This window comes from Perissodus microlepis, chromosome 11 (assembly GCF_051167445.1).
Source record: "Perissodus microlepis isolate ML-2025 ecotype Zambia chromosome 11, ASM5116744v1, whole genome shotgun sequence".
Lineage (NCBI taxonomy): Eukaryota > Metazoa > Chordata > Actinopteri > Cichliformes > Cichlidae > Perissodus > Perissodus microlepis.
The window spans coordinates 25,632,631-25,651,268 of record NC_140471.1 but is presented as its reverse complement, the minus strand read 5'-3'; the positions used below and the strand labels follow the sequence as shown (position 1 = coordinate 25,651,268).

Below are 18,638 nucleotides of genomic sequence, written 5' to 3'. Positions count from 1 at the left end.
TTGTGGGCGTGCTTTGCTGGTAATACTGTTGGGGACTGTGCTGAACAAAAGAATGCGTAAATGCTGGTAGTTTGACTGCAAAAAAGAATATTTTCCTTATTTTTCAGAATGGAAAATAGGCCCGAGTCAAGCACGTCATTGTCTTGCCATGCCTTTTGTCATTGTTGCATGTCATGACAGCTCCTACTGAGAATTCTCAGTACAAAACTAAGCTGCATCACCATAAGTGCACATAAGCATTATTTTATTGGATCATTAATAATTATTAATAAAAGCTTATTTTATCCTTTTAATAATTTTATTGAGCAAATAAACCATTATTTACTAAATGTTATACGAATTTGTTGTTATTGTAAAATGTAAATAAAATAATGTTTTTAGTGGTTCAAATTTCTGGACTGCAGTTAGGTCAGGTTAAGATGCACACAAATGTTGCTGTACTAAGTTAGATGATTACAAGTACAACAAGTTAAACTTATCAAATTTACAAAGAATAAAGCTGTAATGTTAATTAAAAAGTAAAAAGTAAAACATTTTGTCAATGGATAATAAGAATTTCTTTTGAACATCATTTTGAATGCACAGAAAATAGGCAGAGATTATTGGAACTGAATGTGTGCGGGCAAAATAAAATGGCAGCAAATGAAAAAAAAAACATATTTCAATGCTTGCAATGATGGTAGTTCACCATATCAACATTACCTCTATTTTTTATTATTCAAAATTATACCAAAAGCCAGAATAAGACATTGCCTATTACATCTATTCTGTGTTAACCAATAAAGTTGGTCGCCTCTTTGTATGTTTGCAGATGGGTTCTTTCTGTTCTAGAACAATGCCTATCTTTGCTCTAACATAGGGAAATTATTTTATCTGAGTGTTTCAACAGTGTTTTTCTGGGTAATGACAATCATCCACCACATCAGAGATGTTTGTGCAAATTACCAGCATTAACACTTACCATTATCCCCCTTTCCAGGAACCCACATATGGACATGAGCCTTTATTTATCTCTGATGCACATCTCTCATTCCTTTCACATTTTTACAGCCAGTGGTCTGTCCTTGTATTCTGTTTGTTTTTGGGGGGTGGGGGCAAGCATAGGCACTTGCACCTATGTTAAACTCTATTAACATGATGAATACTCATAGATCTTTGTTTTACTTTTACTGTGTTTTTTACTAAATCTGAGTGATACCTTCCTCACGTGTGAGCTAGTCTAAATCATGTGGCTCTAAAGCAGACAGACATACAATGCCTTAACTAAAGGGGAAGAAAAACAAAAAACAAAAACAAAAAACAAAACAAGTGCAACTGACGATGTTGCTTCAAAGAATGTGGAACAGCTTGGTTTCAAAACAAGATAAAATTCTTTCCTTTAGGTGTCAGAAAGGTGAACAGGCCACTGTCACACCCATCATTGGTTTTTGTTATTATACGGTGTCATGGCAGCTGCTACTGCGAATTCTGAGTGCATTAGTGTTAACTGTCAAAAGGGTGGTGTGATAAAGTTTAGAAATATAAAAACATCAAATGAAGTGGTTCACAAGTAAAATATGACTGAAAATAAATGTTAATATAAACAAGGTTTTGCCTTTGTATGCAGGTTCTACAAATAATATATATATATATATATATATATATATATATATATATATATAGATATAGATATATATACAATTATTATTGTATTTAAGATTTTGGATTTTATTTTTATGTGCAGTTTAGTCCTTACAGCCCTGTGTTTGCTTTGTGGCATTAAGAAAGTAGTGTGTGCTGCCAAGGGGAGACATGGGTTTTCATTTTTTTTTAAATTTTTGGTAGTCTGCACAAGTGTGTACTTTCACTTGATGTATAGTTTTACACACAGTTAGTAAAGCTGGAAGTTTCACACTTTAGACATTGACATTGTGTTGGTCTTCTTAATCCAGCAGGAAACATTTGTGATGACTAAACAAAAGATCTGATTAAAAACAATCAAAGGATTTTTATTTGTCTTTGGGAAAATTCACAGTCACATATAAGTTCATTTTTTATGATCTATGTATACTTTACTTCTAAGCACATGTTTGAGTCCTGATTCTAAATGTTTAGAACCACATTTGGGTCCTCGATAATTTAACAAAGCAAAAGCCTTGATGCATACAGAATAGAAAAGTACCCCTCAGGTTGAGGTTTCCAGTATTTCTGGTTTATCATTTCTGCACGGAGATCATGTCACAGTACATTAGTCAGCAGGGCATTTGTAGGCACAGACCTGTATCTGTTTTACAACTTCTTGAAAAAAAAACCCTGTTATTAATGTGCCTTGGTTAAATCTGAAAAGTGTTAGAATACTGCTTGAATTTTTCTTTTTTTTCCTGTTTTTGCCAACAGTTTAGATTAGTCAGAATCTGGCAGTAAAAAAATATTGTTTGATTGTCTTTTAGACACATTTCAATTTTATAAAGCAGAACTGTGATAAAGCAGCCGATTTCTGAATGCTTCCTCACAGAACAACTGTCCAGGCTGAACATGTCCTTACTCAGTGTGTGGCAAATGGTTTTATCCTTTTATCACAATACATATTCTCCTTATGCTCTTTATACCTAGTTTGTACTGCTATGTTGTTTTTTGAAGGAAACGTCTTGTATTATCTTGTATTATCTGTCAGACTGTAATTAACAAGTTACACTGTTAACCTTTGCTGTATTTTTCACAGTAAAATACCACAAAATGCCCAGTAACTTACCTGAAAACATTTCTACAGTTAATTACTGTAATTTGCTTTGCATTATGGGTATATTAAGGTTATTTACATTTACTTACTGTATTTTTTAAAATTGCGGTAGTAGTTATACCTACCGTTAACACATTAGCAGTAGTGCTACTGTATTATGTGATTTGAATGGTTCATCATACTGTTTGTGTATTTTTACTCTTTCAGTGGTTGGTTGCAATAGTGCATTACATTTTAACTCTTTCACTGCCAACCATTTCCAGATTTTCCTCCAACCTATGCCATTTGTCAGTATGATACCAGTGAAAGTATTATGGTTTTGACTTTTTAGGGGACTTGCCTGTGTGAAAGGTTCAAGAATTCTGATCATCTAATCTGCTGCATGCAGTTGTATGCACATGCACAGCTGCTGCAAATGTGTGCTTGCCACTGCGTTGCCATAGAGATCAATTCAAGTGACAGCTGCTCCTGGGGAGAGGGAAAAGAATGCAGAAAGGCCTCCTTGTAGGGAAATTTTATAAAGCAAGGTTCTCCAAATCTCTCCCAAAATTCTGTGTTTTCTTAATTGACTTCCATTCATATGTAAAGACTATAAGGTTAACTACAAATAAAAAAAGCAGAATTCACATTGCTGCATCTCCATCACTTATCTCTGATTAACCCTGAACAAGATTCACACTTCCTTTTGTTAATTTTTTTACTTGCCACTATTCTGTTGTTGGATTTCACTTAGGTTGTTGCTGCTGTCTGTTTTTGTGTAATTTTGTACTTGTGACAAGTAGTGAATAAAGTTATTTAAAAAAGACACAGAAAGGCGAACTTCAGTCAGTGGAGAATATTGTAATAATTTGGTGGAGGCTTCTCAGTCGAGCAGTAACTGAATTGCTCATTTACTGAACGTGCAACATGTACAGAACTCTTCTGGGAACTAGTCAACCCAACTTAGTGAAACACACACTGAATGCATGCTGGCCCCGCCCACCCACCTACCTCTACCAACCACCACTCCATATCCTGACTGACATGACCTGTGATCCAGTGATTGACAGGAGAGGAAAGACAGGCCAACTTTGTTAACTCTTCCTTACGATATGCTCGAGAGGACAAAAGATTTTGCACCTTGTTATTGTTGGACCTCTGTGTGGAAACTGCAAACGGGACGTCATAAGGTAATGCAAAGGACTCTCCTACCTAACATACTCGTTTATTAATTTTTAAGAGCATATATATTTTTTGTGTGGGGGAGGGGGGGGCTTAAAATCGGTGTTAGCTTGGTCGAAATAGCACATTAGCTGAATTATTCTGGAAAAAATAGGTTGTGTGTGTTTTTTTTCTTTTCTTATTTAAATATATATTTAGATATATATTTTCCACGGGGAGGGGCGAGGAACACAGGCGCAACGACAGTCTTTGTCTTTTTCCCGCTGAGTGTGGTGCATTGTCCTCCTGCGCTTCTGTTCTATGACTATTGAGAAGCTGGCCACGCTAACAGTGGGACATTTAGCTTCAGCTCTTTGAAAGACAAGACAAAGCAGCAGGTAAAAATACACATTTAATGAGAATAAAGAAAGACAACTTTTTTTTTGGAAATTTAGAGACTGCTAAAACAATCGTATCCAGTTTTGAGCTTGCTCATGTAGGTTAGCCTGCTTTATTTAATTTTGTGTGAGCTGCAGTACACAACATTAAAAAGTTAATATAACATTAGGTTGGTGGCGCGAGGAACTCCAACCTAAGTTTAATATTTATTATTTTTTTAAGTGGGAAGGGGAGAGCATGTTTTTTTTCCTTTAATACAACGTCTTCCAGGGTCTTTTTCATAGGAAAACCATGTAACGTCTGTGTTAGGTTGGTCAAAAGAGCAATTAGTTGAATTATTCTGGAAAAGATGGGTTGTGTGTTTTTTTTCTTTTATTTACTTATGTAAATATATTTTTCAAGGGTTAAATAAATGCAACATTAAATTAACAATTGTCTCTCTGTCTTTTCCCGCCCAGTGTGGTGCATTGCTGTCCTCCTGCCCTTGCTGGCCGCGCTGACAGTGTGATGTAGCCTGAGTTCTTTGAGAGACAAGACAAAACAGCAGGTAAAAAGACATATTTAGTGAGAATAAAGGTAGACAACATTTTTTTGGAAATTTAAAGACTGCTAAAACAATCTAACCCAGTTTTGAAGTTTCTCATGCAGGTTAGCCTGCTCTAATCTCAACTGTGGTTTATTGTTTCATAGGTTCCATTTAAAAAGCCAAGGAAAAGGTCTACCAGGGAAAACAATGAGGGTGATGTTGCCATCAAAAGGGGGAGATCTGAACTTGATAGCTATGGTTGCATCAACTGGCAACCCACAACCCTACCAGAAGGAGAAACGACTGAAACTTTGGAGACAAAAAGACAGACTATGTCAACTGTCTTCAGATCAGCAGGTCCTCAAGCAATTGAAACAACAGATGTAAATACTTATATGTCTTTGACTTATATTTACCAGAGGCACATGCTTAATTCTTGGCCTGCCCCCACCTTATGTGAGGTTCAAGAGCATTGGCCATTTCTTTTTACTAAAAGAGGCCTCTGCACTCACTTCCACACACTCACAGATATTGAGGTAGAGACACGTCTCAGTGAAGCCCTTCTTACGAAAGGAAGGAGAATTTTGAACTTCTTTCAAAGCCAGAGACTTCAGTGGAACAAGGAGATTGAACATCTGCTACGTGAGTGCGACAGTGCAAAGCTGAACCACAACCAGATCGCCACAGCAGCCATCCTTCTTCTGATGAAGTACTTCCAAGAAAAAGAGGACTCAATCTTCATCTTGGCTGACGTAATTATATTTAAAATTTTACACATGCACTCTCAATACTGTCAACATAAACAAAGGAAAAATATTTCAATGATTTTGGGTATCATCATTCAAATCAGTTCCTTTTGTGTTTTAAAGGCTTTTTCCACCAAGATGTCTGTTGAGAGAGAGATGACCTTACCCATCACACCAAGGGTAATAGCGCTTGGTAAGTAAATAGTTTCAATCCTCTTGTAATATTTTTGTAAAAAATCTATGTAATTATTGTGGTATTTGTACCCACAACAACTTACGTAACAGGGGTTTGTCTGTTTTATATTGTATAAAAATAGAATACACACAGTTTGCTGCTGTTTCTCTTATTATTTATTATACACAATGACCAACAGGAAAAAACAGCCTAACATTTCAGCACAGGCCAAAATGCCAAAACATTAGGCAGTTTTTCCCTGTAATTGATCATAATTTTCATTACATAATAAATAATAAGAGAAATAGCAGCAAACCGTGTGGATTCTATTTTTGTACAGTGTGAGGCCTGCTATCCAGCATTCTTGTGGAAACCTTATTTGTAAGGGTGAGCACATTGTCTTATTGGACTCTTGTCTGTTTTTAGGGAATAATTTCATGTCTGCAAGCCGCTGGATGATCAGTTTGGAGGGCAAGGTATTTTATGAGCCTGAGCAGATACATGACTTTGCCAGCACCCTTGCTGTCTTCTTTGCGTCATACTACGTTTTCAACCTTGAGTATCAGGAGTCAACGTCCATCACACTGGAGATGATACAGAGGTAAATACTTTATACCATTAAAGCTTTCACCATTTAAGAATGAAATATATGTGATAGCTTGACTACAGTTGCAGAAACATATAGGTGATTGCTGTAATGTATGTTTTAATTTTGAAATTAAAGCAGCCTTTTTTCCGTTAAAAGGTTCTTTGTGAGGATCAATCCAGACATGGGAACAAAATGCCCTGCAAAACTTGGTACAAGCCGCAAGACAGGTCGTGTCGTAAAGAGGAAGGTTACAAGCATCAGCCCTCGGATCACCACCTTCCTCCAGCGGCTCTCTGAGTTTGAATGGAGGACTTCCAACTAGGTAAGAATACAGAGATGATAATATCTTTTACATAGCTGATAATTATATACATACTGTACACACATCCATACAACAGTATGAATGATCTCAGACAGATGTGAACAAGTGAATAACCTGAGCAAACATGAATATTGATGATGTGTCTTTGACAGGTGGTGATAAAGACTACGCTGAACCCGACCATCCTGGTAACGGAAATCTAAATCCCATGTCACATTCTATTTCCTGGGACCCACTGATAATTATTACATTTTGTAAATGATTTTTGTTTTACAATTGTAATAGCTTATCTAATGTTCATGCTGGTGGGTTTGTCCTGTTTTTAGTGGAATGAAAAACTGTTTTCCTTAAAAAAATCAGACACAGAAAGGTGAAGGACTGTGTAGTTTTCATGTACGCTTCTATTTATTTTGGTTATTGACATTGTTTTTATTCAGTTGAAAAATGTTTTTCTTGTTAAAAAAAAATTATCAACAATAAATGTTGGTTTAATTCACTATTCTGAGACTACTTTATTGAATTATATTGTTTTTTGTAAATGTTCTTATATTGAATATGAATGTTAATATTATTTTATATGCTGTAAAACACAATTACAGTCTAAACAAATTATACTGTACACAATTACAGTGTTATACCATAAACCACAATTGCAGTACAGTGATACTATAAAACTTAATCACGGTAAGTCTTTCTAACTGTAAACCACGTTTACAGTAAAGCTGCATTACCACAAACAACATTTACAGTAAAGCTGTTATACTGTAATATATGTTTACAGTAAAGTGGTTGAACTGTAAAACATCACAACAGTAAAGATACTGTAGATCAGTAATTACAGTAACTTACTGGCAATAGTGTTGCCAGTAAGTTAATGTAAAAATACAATAAAATGTCTAACAGTGTACTTTGTGTGCTGATTGCTCTAACTTTTACTGTTTACTTGTTTACACCCTGTTAATTTTCCATGCTTGAAGAAGAACAAATCAGAAAAATTAGTTGGTGAAAATTGATAAGGGATTCCTGACCAAGCATCAGACTGAGAGTTGGGAGCAAGAGTGTGTTGTTGTTGTTGTTGTAGCTTCCATAACAAGTGTAATACTCCATCTTCCTTCAAGCCTGGATTTAATGGAGGGTGACATTATGATAGTAAGCAATCCTGGAAAATCCTTGAAATAACGTCCTACTGTCTAAGTTAAATAGTCTTTGCAGTAAGTCATGATCACAATTAAAATCAACACTTTAAAGTTTAACTTTTAAATACAACAAGTAACTATGGATTATATTGATAATTAATTTCATTAACTTCCATTTTTGAATATTGTGACTGGTATATTGTGACTTCCAGGAGATGTAATATTCTGGAAGCCCTGGATGTAGAACACAAACGCATAAAATCCACAGTGTCATCTTAGAGTAGAACAGACACTCAGCATGATAAATAACACATATGCAAAGCGATATGGATTATTGGGTGATCATTAGCTGCCTGGAACAGAAATCTCCAAACAAGTCGAACAGAGAATCATTGGATCTGTATCTGGAAGTTTGTAATGGAGGATATAAGTACATTGTAGTTGCTATGGATCATTTCACCCAACAAGTCAGCAAAAACTGGAGCTGAAAAGATCTTTGTAGACTTTGTACTCAAGTATCATCATCAGGGAAATGAGTTGGCCATTATGGAACAATATCGCAGCATCCAAGCCTGACAGACAAAGCCTTGTTATACAACTGAAAACAGTCAAACAGAAGATTTGATGAAGTAGACGACTTAAATCCATATCCACAGCCAACTCCCACAACAAAATATTTGTTTCACATCAGAGACAGAGGAAAGATAATATAGTACCTTAGGTCATCTATCAATTACACACATAAAAAAGTATGTTCTCCACTAAGAGTAAAAGACAAAAGTTCATAGTCAAATGTTGAGTTTATCATTGTTATCAACTGTTGTTCATGTTTTCCTGGTAAAAATAAGGTGTGAAGTGGAATGTCTTTAAGTAATGCAAATACTCATGATTTGTTAATGTCACAGACATCAGATAACAGGAAATGATGACGTGGGCTAAAGCAGGACCAAATCTAGATAGAATATGCGTGACTCCCTGATGTGTCAAGCACGTAGCTTTAGTTGTATAAAACTGGTTCTAACACTCCTGTCACAGGCACAACTTCTCATGCAGATAAGGAAGCAACAAGTGCGGCACAAGGTAAAGACAGGTTTCATATTTCTACAAGAACAAACATAAAGTTTGATATATATAAATCTCTAATATTTATATATTTTTTAATTTTGTGATTGCTTTTCCTCATTCTTGGTAGAATCTCTATTGATTTAGGTTTCATCAAAGACGCACCATGAGGATGAAAGAATGTGTTTTTATTTTTGTGATCATGGCAATTTCTGAAGCATTCTCCTTAAACCCAGTAAGTGATTAGTTGCATAGTGATATTTCAGAAATCGTGAATATCAATATGCAAAGAGAACTTAAAGAGATTTTTTTTATTATTTGTCTGGTTTGTTTTGTAATCAAGTTTGTTGAACAATAATACTGAATATTAAATATCAGCTACAAACAATGATTTTGGTTTTTCAAAAAGAAAAACAAAAATTTTAATTTTGCATGTTGACCAACAAGTATAGAGTGTGTTTTCTATCAAAGCTTAAAATGGAAAAAAAAAAAAAAAAACATTTATTCACAGTACTACATACAGTATGTTAAATGATGGTACATTTATTTTAATATTATATTGACATTTTTACAGAATGGGCTAGAAATAGTGGGTAAGTTCTATTTTTTTAATTTTCCACATCATTTGATGAAATTCAATTTTTTTAAAATATTAAAAAAACTGTATACAAAAATACCTCATCTGTTTTTGTAGATGTTGGTGAAGAAAAGGACATTCCTGAAATAAACAAGGGTAAAGTTCAACATCTACTTATAACTAAACCTTTTTATAAGGAGATTTTTGTTCTTCATGCAACTGTACTTGAATATTAGTGACTTGTTTCTAATTTTTTAAATTTTATCTTAGAATTTTTACATGATGATATTTTGGAGGTGAGTTTTTTTGTATGAAGATAAAAATGTATTTGTTCTAAAAACATCTGTGTGCATAGTAACTTTGCATTATGTCACAATATACATGTTTCTTACACTTTAGCCTATAGGCAAGCAGAGGAGTACCATCATTAATGAAAACATCCTGTGGACATCCCCAGTCCCCTACCTCTTAAATAATGACCTTGGTAAATATGTATTTTCTTATAAATACACCTGAAAGAAATCTTTATTTCTTTATTTCTATGGGAACACATCTTTGTGATGTCATACCTGAAAATGCATTTTTTCCATGCCAGCTGGACGCTTTTGACACATAGAAGCCACATATTGAAAAAAAATACAGCAGCATGTGCGAGTGAACGGAGCTACTGTAATGGAATAGTTTTGCAAAGCAACCACCCACGCCTTTGCTAAAACTGGAAAAAAAAAATTTTTATAGCTCCATGCTTTATAGCCTTACAGTAAAATGCATGGGCAAGGCTAAGGACCTTTATTGGTTGTCTAAAATATCTTCTTCTTTTCTTTTAATCTCTATAACACAACAATGGTAGACATTAATTCTAAAGGAGTCATTCTGAGGGCATTTGACCAATTCAGGTTGAAATCATGCATTGACTTCAAACCAAGGGACTCTGAGGACTATTACATTTCTGTCAAACAGTTAAATGGGTATGTTTTTTCTGCTCTTTGTTGTTGTTGTTGTTGTTGTTTTTAAAAATAAAATTTCCTACTTAGCTGTAATTAGCATAAATATTCTAAAAACTATGCTGATTTTTCAATTAGACTTTTTGTTTGTTTAGTTTAATTTGTGATATATATATATGTGATATACTTCTGCTCTTGCTCTTGACGAAGGCGGTCGCACTTTTCTCCTCTCCTCCTCCTCTCCCTTAGCTTCCCTGCTTAGCCTCTTATGTCCTTGTCTAGTCTCGTGTTTTTTGTATTACTTTTCCCTGGAACACTCTCTCACAGTCTGTTCTCTAAAACCTAAAAGAGGAATTATGGATTGGATCAACTGGTCCCTAAATGCAATTGACACCCTTTTCTCAACGAGAAGTTTGGGCTTGGGTGAGCCTGAGTGCTGAAGATATCTACCTATTTGGAACCATGGTAACAGGGTTCTGGCTGATCGGAGCTGGCTTGGCCCTGACTTATCGAAGAATTAAGAAAGCGGAACCGGCTGTTCAAACCCCTACAAGGCTGCCCGCTGGGATTGAAACGATGGGATTGAAACGATTGCTGCACTCAATGGGCTCATTGAGTGCAGCACGGATAAGATCTTGGAAAGGCTACGGCTGCTGTGAATACTCAGAATAAGATCTCTGACTGCAGACTGGATACATCTCAGAGGGCTAGCTCGGAATAACATTTCTGAACGCAAATTGGATGACATCTCGGGGAGGCACACTGTCGTGAGTTCTCAGAATCGGCTCCTTGAGCACAAGAAAGGACAACATCACAGAACGCAAGTATGGCGAAGCTCGCGGCTCTCCAACGGGAGATTGACAGACCAGTGTTGGACTGTAGAACTGCTTTGAAATTCATATGAGCTGTTCGCACTAAAGTAAGAAGCACCATCACTTCATGTGGATACCCTCTCGGCGCCAGCTGCAGTCGCAAGGTTGCAGCCGAACAAAAACACCCTGATAACAACTGTTTAGACTGTTCCTTCCCATTCCATGCAAGGCCACCTGGGTTGGCTGGAAGACTGTTTACTTAGCCTAGCAGGGCGAAGGACACTGTCTCAGCTGAACTCTGGACACGCACACACATACATATACACTGATATGCACACACTCATCCCCCCTCCCTTTCCAAATGCCTTCGACGCTTATTCCCTTCCGATGCTGACGGTGGATCAAGGAGACCAGCGCACAGGCTGCAGGCCCGGATACTGTCTAAATCAGCTGTCTCTCACCCTTTACCCACCCCTGTTGCTTGTCATGTGTTTCTTTGGTGTATTAAGAGTTTTTTCATGTGCTATGTGCAGAGGTGTTTTTTTCTGTTCTCAAACTGATCTCCCTGTCGGAGCTCAGTCTGGGGGAAGTTATTTTTTCTCCTTATCTTTCCTCATGTGGTGCATTTTCCATTGTTATACCTCTCTGACCTGTCTTCCCCATGTGATGTTTTGTGTAATGTATGTATGGTCGGAGGGTAAGATGGCGCCGCCATTGCGTGCAATAGGTCGGCAGCCTTATGAAATTTCCCCTTGTGGGACTAATAAAGGTATATCAAATCAAACTATATAGTTCTAGCAAAAGAACAAGATGAATACTGTGAAATTTTTAAGAATGGTTATGTTTTTGTTATTTCTTTTCTGATTTATTTAATTGTGATTTTATAGATTAAACTAAATAAATTACAGAATACATAACTAGTTATAGGACAAATATTCATCAGTGTTCTGCCTTTAATTTCAGATGTTGGTCATACATTGGACGAATATTTTCCAATGGACAGGAACTCTCCATTGGAATAGGCTGTGGTTACATTGCCATTGTTGAACATGAGTTCCTTCATGCTCTTGGCTTCTACCATGAACAGTCCAGATATGACAGAGATGATTATGTGACGATTAACTTTCAAAACATCCAAGAGGGTTTGGTTAACACTTATACTAATTATAACAATGTTAATGTCTTTGTTCAATATTTCTATTCAAATACTTATCTTAAAGCTGTATAAAGCAGTCTGCATAAATGTAATAACCACTCTGAAATTGTTAACATAAAATCATAACTATTTAATAATCTGAGATTGAGTTATAAAATCAATGAAATCACTATAGTGAGTATACAAAATATTTCCTTTTATGGTTTGACCTTCTCTCATATTATCAAACTATTTTCAGTATCTGTTTTCTGTATGTGATGTTTGGCTTTTATATATGATTTTTATAGCTTACAAGCACAATTTTAGAATAGTCAGCAGTGATGAGAGCACCACCCATGGAGTCCCATATGACTATTTGTCCGTGATGCACTATGGCAAAGATGATTTCACCAATGGCAATGGATCTACAATTATCACCAAAGACCCCAAATTCCAGAATCTTATTGGTCAACGAGTGGAAATGAGTACTAGTGATGTTCAGGAGCTGAATCTACTCTACAAATGCAGTAAGTGCTTAAAGATTATGGGGACCAGCATCCAGTTTTAGGAATACTCTGGGATTATTGGTTAAAGTTACTAAGAACACCATGAGAATATTGTGCTCTTAACCAATAGAAAGTAACCATTTTCTTTCTCACACTCACATTTGTAAATAGTTTTTACATTGTTTTTAGAGTTACTACGCGCATTTAAGCTTAGTAGGGCTCTTTACTAGGGGTTTTTACTTATATTCATGAGGCCATAAATTTATATATTATTGAATTCCAAAATATCTATTATGATCACTTTTTGAACTGGCACAATGATCAAGTCTATTTGTCATAAGAAAAGTTCAACAAGTCACAATTATGATTTGAAAATGGTTTAAACAAACAGACAACCATGCTCATATTCGCACCTATGGCCAATTTATAATCAGCAAATAATCTCACCCCATTTGTTTAATTCATACAAAAATCAACATACCGGGATTGCTATATGTCAGGCTGTGATTTCAGCAATATCATGGGTACTTCAATAATCAACTTTCTGTTGCTCATTGTCAGTAATTAACTAAGCCTAAAAGTGCTGAATGTGTGTAGAAAATTGCTCATGTGAAAACAGTTCACTCCCTTGAGATGACAGTTTTGTGAGTTGACAATTTTGCCTTTTCCCTCCAATCTTCCTTGGAAAAAATAAAACTTGCACTTTTAATTCATCTCTACAGGCTCATCCATTGCCTTTAAGATGTACTGTGGCTTTACTAATGGGACCATGTGTCAAATGAACCGCTGTTCAAAGAGTGGCAATGGCTGGGAAATGGTAACTGGCGTTTATGGTGGTCCCAGCTCTGACCACACCAATCTGCCCAGTGGAAATGGTAATCAAGGTAAGGTTTCAAATATTGCATTTTTTTTATTGCAGTGTTTAATATACAGTTTTAAATGGAAAATGTAGTTTTCCACCTCAGCATTGCTAACATCAAAAGTAAGCTGCCAGAGATAATAATAAATACTTTTGATACTTAAGATTTAAAGATCTGATGTAAGATAATTTTGAACTGTATTGTAGGTCAGGATGCAGGTTACTTCATGTATGCTAGCACAGAACCAGGTCAGGAGGGAGACTCAGCCTGGCTGGAGACAAAGAGGATGAGTCCCCAGAGGGAGTGTCATGTCCAGTGTCTGCAGTTCTACTATTACAACAATGGGAGCCAGACAGACAAACTTAACATCTGGATCAGAGAGTTTCAAGAGGAATGGGACTCTACAGGAACTCGCTACCTCATGGGACAGATCAGTGGTAATGAATCATTTGCGTGATTATTTATGATGATTTTCTCCAGATGAAGTATAAATGTTTCATATTTCACATTTTGTCATGAAGACATACCTCACATTCACCTATTAATCTAAAAATTCTAACTTCAGGTCCACCAACATCTCGCTGGACTCTCCACCATGTTCCTCTAAATGCCACCAAGCAGTTCCTGGTGGAGTTTGAGGTTCGTAAAGGAGCAGGAAACTCTACAGGTGGCTTCTCTATTGATGACATCAATCTGTCAGAGCTCGAGTGTCCAGATGGAACCTGGCAGATTAATGATTTTGAGAGATTTTGGAACAGTACTCATACTCCGGCCCTGATATATAGCCCAAGGCAGTATTCCAGTGAGGGCTATGCTTACCGGGTAGCGTTATATCTAAGGCAGACAGATTTTGGAGTATATGTGCATCTTGTCTCTGGTGTCTATGATGACCAACTGCAATGGCCTTGCCCACAAAGGCAATTTACTGTCCAAATGGTGGATCAGAACCCCAACATCCAGCTACAGATGTCAAGGCAAATGAGTCTCACCACTGACCCAAATCTGCTCACCACCACTGGTACGTTTGCAGAAAAATGAAGTAATCCTTAAAAAATCTACTAACTAAATTATTAACCACTATGTTACATATGCTTTCTATAAATAGGTGTTCCCTTTTGGGGCAAACCTCGTGATGTTGGAACTCAAATTGTTGATGAGAACAATGAGCTCATCTATGCTAATAACCTGTATGGTAGATATTATTTTGCATCTTTGGAAGACATCCAATCCAGAGATTACCTCAAGGGAGGGACTGCCATTTTCATCTTCAGTGCACAAGGCAAATTTAAATATTTTCATTGCTAAATTTAAATATTGTACTTGAAACTTTTACAACAGAAATGCATGAAGTGATGCAAGTTTCTGTATACATGTTTTAAATTTCTTCTTTCAATAGATCTCACTCCTCTAGTTAATGGAAGTTCACTGCCATGTCTTCAAGTGAGAACAGTGAATATTACACATCCTCCTGGAGACCAGGATAAAGGACCTTGCTCATCACGGTACACAATTTATTAAATTAGGATTCATATGAAGAGAAAACATATCATATGAAACAATATACAAATTCATAAGAAAATAGCAGTAAGCAGTTTGTATGTCTGTTGTTACTAGATCTGAAAGCTAGTGCACACTAGTGCTAGAAACTCTAGCACTGACTTCTGCACCCATGAAAGTTTTAATAGACCTCTCGAAAATGCTTTTACAGGATCTCAACCACCACAATTCCAATTCCAGACACAACAGATGGCAGGTACTCCACATTTCTCAAACATTTTCAGTTTTTTTTTAATAAATAGAATGTGTTTCTTGCAGCCAGAAACACTAAAACTCTTACACATATAAGAATTTTGACCTACCTGTTAAAAATACTTTGTTGTTTACAGGATCTCAGCTACCACAATTCCAATTCCAGAGACAACAGATGACAGGTACAACAATCATCTGTTTGTAAGATTGTGTTGTTGTCACAAGCTGTAAACTCTACTGGACCTGAAATTTTAGACATTCTACTGCTGAACACAGTATAATTTTGTGCTCAACACAAAAAGCTTTATTTAAGGATAGTCATCAGCAAAACTTATAGTGAAGCAGCACATGCAGAGGCTTGGTGTACCAATGGAGGAATAGGGTGAGATGGTGAAAGCTGATCTGCAGTGGTGAACACTTAATGGAGTAGACAAAAGAAAAAGAAAGGAAGCTGTAATCATTTCAATATTTGATGCAGGATTTGAAATCAACATGTTATTTTCACATACATACCGTATAATGCTTTGACTTACACATGACCTTTCCCAGTGATGATGATGACACTAGTAATGCTAATATTAAAGTCTTTTGTCTCTGCCCATGTATTTCTTGCATGGGTAATAGGGATGGGTACCGGTATCCGGTGCCATCTGACATAAACGGTAGTAACCAGACCGAAAAGCAGCGCACATTTCGGTGCTTTATTTCGGTGCTTTTTTTTCCTGAGCTGTGATACACGTTAGATTTTAGCCAATCATTTTATGTTTCCGAGGATAGTAGGCGGGTCCGGGTACGTACGTTCTTTTAGAACAGAGCTACAGATTAAAAATGCCCAAGGCGAAGCGGGCAAAAGTCTGGCTGTACTTCACAGCAAAATATGCAAACTCAGCAGCCAAGCAGCAACAAGTGCTTTAAGGTGATACTGTGATACTGTCAAAGGAGGTAACACCTCAAATCCGATGAAACACCTGGCGACGCATAGCGGGTTTTTTTAAAGCCGAGAAATGCACCGTATTTGATAACTTACTGCGAGACCTCACACCGTGCACATCTACTGCGGGTGTGGTGCCTGCTATCGGACCCGGAGCAACATCCCCCAAAAAAGAGTCCTGGCCCCTAGCCCTGCCAGTGTAGCAGAAATGATGACGGATGATGATGGCAGCAGCAGCCGTTCTTCTCTGCGTGAGTAGCTTAATGTTGTTCGTGTGTAATTTACATTGAGTAGGCTAACCACGTTATTAAATTAATGCATGTAAGGTGAACTAGCAAACACCATCATAGCTACATGCGGCTGTCTTCTTGTTTGATGGCAGATACTCCCTTCACCCTGGCCAAAAAGGCTAAAATGACCAAAGAAAAAGTGGAAAACAGTTAAACATGAGAGGTTTTTGGACAAAGTTTGTGTTTTTTCCATTGTTTAAGCACTGCTACCAGCCAAGAGTGATACCATATATGCCCCATAGCTGCAGAAAAGGCTAACATTGTTATCTTTTTACAAAAAAACAGCTGAACATGAGAGGTTTTTGGACCAATTTTGTGTTCTCCATTCTTTAAGCACCGGTTTGAGCACCGTTTAAGCACCGGCACCGTTTCAAAAGTACTGGTTTGGTACTGGTATCGGATAAAACCTAAACGATACCCATCCCTAATGGGTAATAATGATTTATGCAGTGACCCACAAGAATATAGTCACCAGCCAAACAGAATGTCTGTAATTCACATTTGCCATAATAATGAACTGTTTTCAGTACCAATGTGTAAAATTACAAGACAACTGAGTGTATTATTTGTTGCAGCTTACAGCACACATAGATTATGCCCAGTAAAACACAACAGTGCTGATGGCGATGTACACCTTCTTCTGAAATGTATAACTCATTTAATTCCTTAATTCGTTTCTTTGTGTTTTAGCCTTTTTGGATTCTCTCCTGGTATGATGGCCTCTCCTTTCCTCACACTCCTGCTAGCGCTGCTGCTTTTGATACCCTGATGTGTATTTCATCCACATCTGGAATCTTTACATGAGCAGCACAATTGACGCTGCCAGATTACTTTTTCTTATTTTTGGATTTTGCTTCTGTATGACCTGATAACTATCTGTTCCTTTTTGATTTATTATAGATGTTTCTAATATAATGATTTGCTTTTTTGGTGGTGAAACCTTTCATTGTGGTTGTTGGTTTAATAATAATCATTTGCAACAATGTTTTCATTTTGTGTATACAATATAGTGACTAAAATAAAGCAAGCAAAAAATATGTAAAATATGTGTAGCTTTTAAACTGCTTTTGACCAATATCAATTTATAATCATATGACAGTTTTGTTTACTGCAGTTTTCAATCATGTGCAGTCCACATAGTTTGAAGTTACTATAATATAGTGTGTGTGTGTGTGTGGGGGGGGGGGGGGGGGGGGGGGGGGGCTATACTATTATGATTAGCAACAGTGTGCTTTCTTGGATGTTGGCATACTGATGTTCAACAAAAATAAATAAATAAATAAATACCCTTTAAAACAAAATGTAAATGAACTCTTCTTGTGATCAATTTAGTTTTATTGATTTTACACACATATCATTTCTTTGGTTTGGCACCCATGAACGACAACTTTTCACACACTCCCCCCTTCTGTTCTCCCATCTCACTATAAAAAGGAAAATCTCATTAGTCCAATCACCTCCACCTCCAGCCTCCCTGGCACCGCCCCTTGAGCTCACTGCACCACCCCTCCCCTGCAGCTGACCCAGGGACCACAGCTCCACCACACACAAACATTCTTGGTTCATGATTTTTTGCAGCGTTACTTGGATTTTAATCATTTGGCAGTGGTGAATATAATTTACTAAGATAGAGAAATTAATTATTTTGGCGATTTAGAGTCTAATGACTCATCATGGCAGCATGGAATCCCAGTGGTGATAGGATTAGGACAGGATCCCCAAGGGTCTAGACACTGGTAGTGGTGAAGACGAAGATGAGGACTGGAGCTCTGAATGACTTGGATATGGTGGATATGCTGAGGAAGTGGGTTGCATAAACGAGAATCTGAAAGGCAGAATGGAGGGCACTGAGACCACACTGAGTGTAGGTTGATTAGTTAAAAAAGGGACAAGAAGATGATTGGATTAGAGTAATGTCTGTACTGAGACTGACGTTTGTAATGAGCTTTTTACATAAGTATTAACAGGATGTTTCTCTACCTCAGTAAAATGATTGAATGATCCAGACCAAACCATCAAA

The 18,638-nt window shown here is 36.8% G+C and overlaps 2 protein-coding genes across 3 annotated transcripts; both read left to right on the top strand.

The window, feature by feature from the left end:
* The first annotated feature begins 3,586 nt into the window (after window positions 1-3,586).
* Window positions 3,587-7,164, top strand: LOC146378012 (uncharacterized). Its single transcript, XM_084942588.1, has 7 exons — window positions 3,587-3,888; window positions 4,717-4,805; window positions 4,949-5,536; window positions 5,654-5,723; window positions 6,132-6,306; window positions 6,451-6,616; window positions 6,769-7,164. The coding sequence occupies exons 3-6, from the start codon at window positions 5,117-5,119 to the stop codon at window positions 6,614-6,616; spliced, it is 831 nt and encodes a 276-aa protein (XP_084798714.1). The 5' UTR covers window positions 3,587-3,888; window positions 4,717-4,805; window positions 4,949-5,116; the 3' UTR covers window positions 6,769-7,164.
* A 1,598-nt stretch (window positions 7,165-8,762) lies between these two features.
* LOC146378011 (meprin A subunit beta-like) lies at window positions 8,763-17,793 on the top strand. Of its 2 annotated transcripts, none has more exons than XM_084944842.1 (17): window positions 8,763-8,832; window positions 8,945-9,049; window positions 9,389-9,407; window positions 9,509-9,547; window positions 9,662-9,687; window positions 9,791-9,875; window positions 10,242-10,359; window positions 12,111-12,289; window positions 12,591-12,809; window positions 13,511-13,663; window positions 13,855-14,085; window positions 14,214-14,666; window positions 14,754-14,927; window positions 15,045-15,150; window positions 15,357-15,401; window positions 15,535-15,579; window positions 17,309-17,793. In XM_084944842.1, the coding sequence occupies exons 2-17, from the start codon at window positions 8,981-8,983 to the stop codon at window positions 17,385-17,387; spliced, it is 2,040 nt and encodes a 679-aa protein (XP_084800968.1). In that variant the 5' UTR covers window positions 8,763-8,832; window positions 8,945-8,980; the 3' UTR covers window positions 17,388-17,793. The 2 variants fall into 2 exon arrangements, with proteins under 2 accessions (XP_084800968.1, XP_084800967.1); XM_084944841.1 differs by having other exon boundaries at window positions 13,511-13,672.
* Window positions 17,794-18,638: the final 845 nt, after the last annotated feature.